The sequence below is a fragment of the Physella acuta genome, unplaced genomic scaffold (genome assembly GCF_028476545.2).
Source record: "Physella acuta isolate Inbredline_101_S28 unplaced genomic scaffold, ASM2847654v3 ptg000445l, whole genome shotgun sequence".
Classification (NCBI taxonomy): domain Eukaryota; kingdom Metazoa; phylum Mollusca; class Gastropoda; family Physidae; genus Physella; species Physella acuta.
The window spans coordinates 292669-301996 of record NW_026731964.1 but is presented as its reverse complement, the minus strand read 5'-3'; the positions used below and the strand labels follow the sequence as shown (position 1 = coordinate 301996).

General features: G+C 35.8%; 1 protein-coding gene across 1 annotated transcript; it reads left to right on the top strand.

The window, feature by feature from the left end:
* The first annotated feature begins 3930 nt into the window (after positions 1-3930).
* On the top strand, positions 3931-8943 carry LOC131943182 (uncharacterized). The gene is made up of 3 exons (XM_059303193.1): positions 3931-4210; positions 7696-7841; positions 8599-8943. The coding sequence occupies exons 1-3, from the start codon at positions 4049-4051 to the stop codon at positions 8879-8881; spliced, it is 591 nt and encodes a 196-aa protein (XP_059159176.1). The 5' UTR covers positions 3931-4048; the 3' UTR covers positions 8882-8943.
* Positions 8944-9328: the final 385 nt, after the last annotated feature.

Genomic DNA, 9328 nt, shown 5'->3' with positions numbered 1-9328 from the left:
CATGGGATGATATCACATTTTGTTTTTACAATCTTGGTTAGGTTTTCAATGTTTCATGGAACATATGCTGTGACCGGTGTTTAATGTTTACAATGTGCACTTATTTCTTCCAGGTAAGCTAGAAATAAAAATACACACTAATTTCAAACCCAGAAATTCCTATTAAAATCAGTTTAAAATTACATACAATTAAGCCTACCAATAATAATAAACCGGGAGTGATCTCCCCTAAACTTTCTCGAATATTCTTATGTAAAATAACAGGGGATGGGAACTCGGGCTATAGACTTCTAGACATGATTTTTAATCCATTTTAAATACTTAAAGTTTTAAAAATAGAATAAAATCTCGTAGACAAATTAATTGCACACCAAGTGAACGCGAATAGAAAAGCGGATAATAGTGCGCAATATTATTAGTACTTTTAAAATTTACATTAGTTTTTTGAGAAATCGGAAGTAGCGTAAATAAGTACTTCCGGTCAACGAAAAATTCTCAAAATTTGACAGAAGGTAGAGAATTAGATCTTTTACTTACATATCAAATTTCATTTATCTATCTGAAATAGTACTCAAGTTATAGGCTTTTGAAAAATTCAAAGTAGAAAAAGTACCACTTCCGGTTATCCGAAATCGCTCAAAAGTTGATACGGATCTACGATTTTGATAAAATACTTGTATATGAAATTTCATCAACCTAGCTGTAACGGTACTCAAGTTATCGTGTTTACACACGGACACACACACACACACACACACACAGACACACAGACATACGGACAAGATTGCAAAATTATGTTTTTCCGTATCAGTGAGATGTAAAACGTCGAGATTTGCAAAAATCTCGATTTGTTTTTTTTTTTGCACGATTACAAGACTTTCTCTATACTTCGTATATACGAGAAAGTAAAAAAACACTTGCAACAAAATATTGTAATCAGTGAATCTGTAATTATTGTAGAATAGCAATAGACAGAATCATTGCTACTGCTTGATAGTGAGTTAAGTAATTTGTAGATCTATTAGCTGTGTACTGAAGACTTAAGAAGACTAGATCTACTATTTAACTAAATTTTCAATGTACTTCCTAAATCTACTTAAGCAGTAACTATTGATCTCTAGATCTAAATATAATATATAAAAACATATTTTTAATTGATTATTTGCAATATGAAGGTTTGGGTCTAAAGATCCCTAACATAACTGCTTAGTAGGTAGGCTACTTTGTAGTAAGAGTCGGGCCCTATACTGGAGAGTAGGTCTGCTTAACTAGAGTTAACTAAATACTTTTACTAGACTAGATTGTCACTAGATCTAGCTAGATTTGTCCTATGACTATTATAGGTTATATATAGATCTAACTACCTACTGTAGTAACTAGGTTACTTGTCATGTCATGTTTGCCTGTCGTCCCTACTGGGGCATAGGCCGCTGACAAGAGCTTTCCAGACGTCTCTGTCCAGGGCTAGTCTCTCCAACTGTCCCCAGGTGTATCCAATCTTCTTGGTGTCTTCTTCCAGGTCACGTCTCCAGGTCTTTCTTGGTCTGCCTCTCTTCCTCCTGCCTTGTGGATTCCAGGTGAGGGCCTGTCTTGTTATGCTGGATACAGGCTTCCTGAGTGTGTGGCCAATCCATTTCCATTTTCTCTGGAGGATCTCTACTTCCACTGGCAGTTGATTTGTCCGTTGCCATAGGACATCATTTCTGATGGTTTTAGGCCAGCGAATTCGCAGGATCTTTCTGAGACATGCGTTTATAAATGATTGTATTTTCTTCTTATTTATAGCAGTTATTCTCCATGTCTCGGCTCCATAGAGTAAAACAGGTTACTTACTAGATATATATGTTCCAGATTTAACTCCATAGTTACTAATTTACTATTAATAAAAATATATTTATAGTTATAGTTATAATTTCATACTCTATGGCTATGGAATAGTCAATAGTCCTACTTATAATTACATAAGGCCTATTAGTATTAACCTTGCCTTTTACTATTAGGCTACTATTATTACTAGATCTAGTTCGATACCTTTTATACTAAAACTAAAACTTAAATAGATTCTAACTAAACTTTACTAAACAAATAGATCTAGATCTAGATCTAAATATAATAATAATAATATAGGGAATTATTTTAATTAGGCCTAGGCCTAATAATTTAATATATAGAATTATAGTTTTATAATAGCATAGAAAGTCCTAGATCTAGATTCTAGATCTAGATCAATTATTTAAATCAGTCTTTAGGCCTACTATTATTGATTATTCATATTATTATTTATTATCATAAAGTGCATAATCATATGTGATGTGTGGCATGGATCTTAAATATTATTCATTGTCTAGAACTAACTAGAAATCTATATCTAAACTAAGAATCTAGTCTTAAATCATAAATCTAAATCTAGATCTAGTTTAGATCTAGATATAGACTCTAACTAAACTAAGTAGCTTAAACTTTTATTAAATCCGAGTCTAGTTCAGTGTTTCTTCCAGACTTTTTTCCTCGGGGGGGGGGGGGGGGGGGCACTTGAAATTTTCGGGGGGAGCGGTAGACTTTCTTTGGGGGGGGGGGGGGGTGGCAGGCGCTGTTAAAGTATATATTTTCTATATAAATTTCATTTCGTTCGGGAAGACCCCCCCCCCCCCTCCCCCCAAGAGATGCCTGGAAGAAACTCTGGTCTAGTTTCTAACCGTAGCTAAATAAGAAGAATGAGCAAAATAGAAGACATTAAATGTAGATCTAATGTAGAATTTAATTTATAGATCTAGATTATAGATCTAGATCTATTTGTAAAAAACTTAACAACGTCAAATTTTAGAAGTCTTCATCTAGATTCTAGTTTAAATACAGATCTAGATCTAGATAGAATCTAGATCTAGATCTAGAATCTAGATTAGATCTAGATCTAGAATCTAGTTAAATCTAGATCTAGAATTAAGTGAAGTCATTCCAACATTGCTAGTCATCATTGTTTCTTCCAGACTTTTTTCTCCGGGGGGGGGGGGGGGGGGCACTTGAAATTTTCGGGGGGCGATAGACTTTCTTCGGGGGAGGGGGGGGGCGTACACTGAAGTATATATTTTCTATATAAATTATATTAATTTAATTTCGTTCGGGGGGGGGGGGGGCGGTAAAAAATTTGCCTGGAAGAAACTCTGCTAGTCATTGAGCCTAGGGCCTAGGCTAAATAAGTAAATCTAGAATCTAGATTAGTTCTAGAAATCAGGTCTAGATTCTAGATCAAGACTAGAGATCTATATCTATATCTATATCTATATCTAGATCAAAATCTAGATCTAGATCTAGGCCTAGATCTAGATCTAGGCCTAGATCTAGATCTAGAATAATACAATCTAGAATCTATATTTAACAGCCAATCCAAAATCTCGATTTTAAATAATTAATAATCTTACCGCCACAAAACTTTTTCCCGAGGAAGCATTATTAGCTCTACTAGATCTAGATCTAGTCTAGATCTAGATTCTAGATCTAGATCTAGTCTAGATCTAGATTCTAGATCTAGATCTAGAGCCATATGAGCCAAATTGTTTTGAACTTAGGACATTAGCTGTGAATAGGGAATTTATGATTTTTTTAAAATTGTCAAGTGAATACCTAGAATAATGGATTAATGGGAATCAATGAATTTCCAGTACATAACATTACATAGTCTAGAAGTAGATCTAACAACAATTAATATGATTCGAAAATTTACATCTCGCCCTTGCCCCGTGTTATAAATTGATTTCGATTGTATTTTCATTATTTAAAATGCAATGATAATGATATGAGAAAATAAACTTAATCAGCATGACGTGCACTACGCGATTTGTAAGTGCAATGATTTACGCACCATTTTGATTTGACAATCGGGAATTTATGATTCTTGAAAAGGCGGAAGCACCGCACGATGTCGCGAGACATTGCACAGTTAAACTAATCGTCTGACAGCACGATCCAAGCGGTTTTAACGATTAATCCTAAGCTAGACCTGAGTCCTTTTGTTGTTGCTGTTTTTCGATAAAAAATCCTCAAAGACAAAATGGAGAAAGATGAAACTGATAAAAGTAATAATGGGAGACAGCCTGATAAAAGGAAAGCGGAAGAGGAGAACCCTAACGAACAGCCAGTAAAAAAAAGCTGCGAGGTTCCAGAAACTGAAGCTGAGCTGGAATGTGCACGGATTATAACGTGGATCTATAAGGTAATCCCTTTCAAAAAGTTTCATTATTTTGTTAGATAATCTATAACTTAGATCTAATTCGGTATTTGAAATACGCGAAAGAGCCAGGTAGATCTAGATCTAGATAGATTCTAATTGTGGGTATTACATAATTTCAAGTTTATGCATGTTTTCAAGCCCTGCTTTTACCGAGATCTAATCTAGATTTAGTCTAGAATCTAGATCTAGAATCTAGATCTAGATCTCTAGATCTAGATTCTAGATCTTTCTAGATTTAGAATCTAGATCTAGCATCTAGATTCTAGATCTAGATTTCTAGATTCTAGATCTATCTAGATTCTAGTCTAGATCTAGATTCTAGGTTCTAGATCTAGACCTAGATCTAGATTAGTTATCATTAGTAGAGTCTAGAGTCTAGATCTAGATCAAGATTCTAGATATAAAAGCCAAATTTAATTAAAAGAGATCAAACATTTTTCAATTTTCTAGATTTTTAGATCTAGATCTAGATAAATCTAGATCTAGATCTAGATAAATCTAGATCTAGATCTAGATATCTAGATCTGATCTAGATCTAGATTCTAGATCTAGATATCTAGATCTGATCTAGATCTAGATCTAGATCTACTTCTAAAGCAAGAATAACGAACTCATGTAGCTCGTAGTTTCTATTACTATGGTAACTTCTAGATCTAGAATCTAGATCTAGATCTAGATCTAGAGAATCTAGATCTAAATCTATCACATTAGCTGATTAGCACTTGAATTTGCATTAGCTACTTGTATCTTTATGATAAACTCTGGTCCAACTTTAGACTTGACTACATTTTATATTTTGCCTAAGGCGTCATCCATTTATGACAACCACAAAAATTTGGAATTTTATACCCCCCCACCTCTCTCCCCTACTTTCGACAACCCAACCTCCCATTGTGGACGACCACAAAAGATTAGTAAACAATAGTATATCTAAACATGATGCAAACATAACTAATTCATTTGCATGCAATGTGTACATTAACTGATAATGTAATATAGGGATTTGATATTTTCGTTAGCACCTAGATCTAGATCTATTACTAGATCTAGGCCTTAATAATAATTTGGGGTTAAACTTTTCCAAAATGTCAGTAAGTCTACTTCATGTTTAAATTAAATGTACAGTGGGAATGTGCTAAGACCAGTGGTGTAGCGAGGTCGGTTGTCACCCGGTGCGGCACTCAATGGTGTCACCCCCCAGAGGCGTAGCGACCCTTCCCGGGGGCAAACTTTCAATTTTCGATTTGCACCCCCCCCCAAACTTTCGATTTGCAGCTCTTAAAACACTATTTAACACTCGAATTCATCACATAATTAAGTAGAATTATCATTTTTCTCTATATATTTTGCTGTTTTTTGCCTTGGTGTCACCGGTGCGGTCCGCACCCCCCCCCCCCCCCCTCGCTACGCCTCTGGCTAAGACTATATAAAATTCTTCTTTATTGAAAGAGTGTTCTCATTGGGATTTTAAAGGCATTTTACCCACTATTTTTCATAAAGAGTCAGAGGTTGCAGTCAGTCATAATTTTTAAAAAACTGAAGATGCTGTAGACCGAACTTTTTACTGTCATTCGTGGCTATCTAGCTATCAACGACTACATGGGTTCGGGTGAATTCGGCCAATCAACGTGACGTCATTATTTATATTGCTTTTACTCAACTTTACGCCGCGTTAATTTCCATAACACACCGCTTCTTCCATTTTTTTGTGGTGGCGCTGATCGTTAGCCCTACACACCTAACCAAGCAAAAACATTACACACTGTTATTTAGATATCTAATTGTAACGTGGTTATAGCTACATTGAGTTTTTTAGTTTTACTTGAAAAAAAAATGACTATATCTACATCATCTTAGGTTTTGACGCAAAATAATGATGTTGGCCTAATTTGATTTAGTTATAATTATTTGAAATGTTTAAAAATAAATTTGAAATACCATGAATTGTTTTAGAATTGTTTTTAGTCACTGTCCCATCCCCTCCCGCTTGTAAAAAAAAATCGCTTTTTTTCTTAGGCTGGCGGTATACAGCTAAATTACTAATACATTTACAATGCGAACTGACAATTTGATGTATAATCTAAATCTATATGCATTTTTCAAATTTATTTTAAAAAACCTTCAAATGTAAGTATTTTGTGGTTTTATTCCGCACGTGGACGTCCACATTGTCACTAATCCCCCCCCCTCCCAGTCTACACGCGTCTACAAAACTCGATTTTTTTTCGGAAAACCCTCCCGTGTGAACGTCATAAATGGTTGACCCCCTAACCTTCACCTTGGCCACCTCCTGGTCTAGTTAGCTTAACCTTAGCCTTGGCCATCTCCAGGTCTAGTTAGCCTAACCTTAGCCTTGGCCACCTACATCTCTAGTTAGCCTAACCTTAGCCCTAAGCACTTACATTTCTAGTTAGCCTAACCTTAGTCCTAACCACCTACATCTCTAGTTAGCCTAACCTTAGTCTTAACCACCTACATCTCTAGTTAGTCTAACCTTAGTCCTAACCACCTACATCTCTAGTTAGCCTAACCTTAGTCCTAACCACCTACATCTCTAGTTAGCCTAACCTTAGTCCTAACCACCTATATCTCTAGTTAGCCTCACCTTAGCCCTAAGCACCTACATCTCTAGTTAGCCTAACCTTAGTCTTAACCACCTACATCTCTAGTTAGCCTAACCTTAGTCCTAACCACCTACATCTCTAGTTAGCCTCACCTTAGCCCTAAGCACCTACATCTCTAGTTAGCCTAACCTTAGTCTTAACCACCTATATCTCTAGTTAGCCTAACCTTAGCCCTAAGCACCTACATCTCTAGTTAGCCTCACCTTAGCCCTAAGCACCTACATCTCTAGTTAGCCTAACCTTAGTCTTAACCTCCTACATCTATAGTTAGCCTAACCTTAGTCTTAACCACCTACATCTCTAGTTAGCCTAACCTTAGTCTTAACCACCTACATCTCTAGTTAGTCTAACCTTAGTCCTAACCACCTACATCTCTAGTTAGCCTAACCTTAGTCCTAACCACCTACATCTCTAGTTAGCCTAACCTTAGTCCTAACCACCTACATCTCTAGTTAGCCTAACCTTAGCCCTAAGCACTTACATTTCTAGTTAGCCTAACCTTAGCCCTAAGCACTTACATTTCTAGTTAGCCTCACCTTAGCCCTAAGCACTTACATTTCTAGTTAGCCTAACCTTAGTCTTAACCTCCTACATCTATAGTTAGCCTAACCTAAGTCCTAACCACCAACACCTCTAGTTAGCCTAACCTTAGCCCAAACCACCTACATCTCTAGTTAGCCTAATCGTGTATCGATATTAGCACATCACACAAAAAGCATCGATAGTGATAAACACAACTGGCGAGCAGACTGGTTAAGATAAGTTTTAAATCTGTATTTAACTTCAACAAAGATTTGAGTTAGAAACTGACCGACGTATAACTAAAAATGTCTTTATCTGCAGACCTTTCAAGATTATTTCTTGGAGGTGTATGAGATCAACGGATGGGAAATAATGAAAGTAGGAGTGGCTATGTTGGAGGTGCTGAAGGAAAAGTCTCGGAGTAAAATTTTGTTGAAGGTGATAGCTCATGCAAGTCAGGACCAAATGTAAGTTACTCTGGATGTTGGTTATACTTACTTTGGCTTTTATCATCCTTTATGTTACTTTATTCTCACTTTTTACCATCTTTTATGTTTGTTTATTATTATTGTTGTTGATACCACCCGCATTTTTGTTTATTCTTACTTTTGTTGATACAATCATATGATTATTTCTATTTTTTAGCATGATTGATTGTCGTTTGATTGTGGGAGATCTGTTTAACGTTATATTTTCAAAACTTAGGATGGGGTGGTTTATTTAGATAGCGATGCAGGTGAGGGGGGTTCGCGTGTGTGGGGTTTATAACGATGTTTTGAAGAATTTTAGTTAGTGTATTTTAGTTTGTGGGCAGTTTTACTTATTGTGTAGCGTTTTAGTTGGTTTGTGGTGTTTAAGTAAGTGTGTGGTGTTCAGGTTAGTATGTGGTGTTTTAGTTAGTATGGTGTTTTAGTTAGAGTAGGTTTTTGTTTTGGTTTTGCTAGGGGGATGATCATTATTGTTTTGAGATCCGCGTTCTGCCCATTATTTCAGTCTAATATAACGGATATTTAAGTATAGTCCATCGCCTGCCTTATGGCTTGTGTATGGCGTGGTAAGAATCAATGTTTCCTTCAGGGCTTTGACCTGCCTACAGATATAGTTTTAAAAATGAGCATTACAATAATTATATATATATATATATATATATATATATATATATATATATATATATATATATATATATATATATATATATATAATGATATACATTTTTTTTGACAGCGTGGCCATTAAGGAAGAGGTCTACCGTTGGATGATTGAGATTTTTCCCGAGAAACGCAACTCCGCCAAGTGGTTGTGCCCTTCCATGGCAGATGATGCACCTGCTGTTGACCCTCCCGTGCCCTTAGTAGAGCTGAGCCAGGACACGCCAGAACAAAAGGATTTATTGAAACAAGATATCCGTAAGAAAACCGAGGCCATTCAAATGATGCTGTCTGTGCAGTTGAGTGTTATGAATGGTCTGGTGCAATCCTTACAAAACCGTGAACCCAGTGCTGAGTGAGGAAACTGCTTTAGATTGGAGAAGATGAGATGAATAAATTTATTGTTAATTTTTGTTACAAAGACTCGAGTTTCATTCATTGTTAACTAAAGTAATGAACTGTAGTTTTTGTTTTTATACGTGTTATGTTTTTTGTAAAGTTTGGGTCACTCTTCATAGCAAAAATGAAAAGATGCTCACTAGGGCTAAGTGGTTTGATATATGCAAGAAAAGTGGTTTGATACATATAACCAAAAGTGGTTTGATACATATAACCAAAAGTGGTTCGATACTATGGTGATATTGGTTATATATTATGGGGTAATACATAATTTCAAGTTTATGCATCATTTATGGGCACCAAATCTTGTTTCTTTTCTTGCCCGTGAATTTATGGAGGCGAGACAACTCCTACATGCCGCACATTCAGACAATTTTTTGGGTTATTTCCCCTAAGAGCGGTTTTGA

Coding starts and splice junctions, on each gene's coding strand:
- LOC131943182 (XM_059303193.1), top strand. CDS start 4,049: ATGGAGAAAGATGAAACTGATAAAAGTAATAATGGGAGACAGCCTGAT. Junction 4,211..7,695: donor TTATAACGTGGATCTATAAG/GTAATCCCTTTC, acceptor CTTTATCTGCAG/ACCTTTCAAGATTATTTCTT. Junction 7,842..8,598: donor CATGCAAGTCAGGACCAAAT/GTAAGTTACTCT, acceptor TTTTTTTGACAG/CGTGGCCATTAAGGAAGAGG.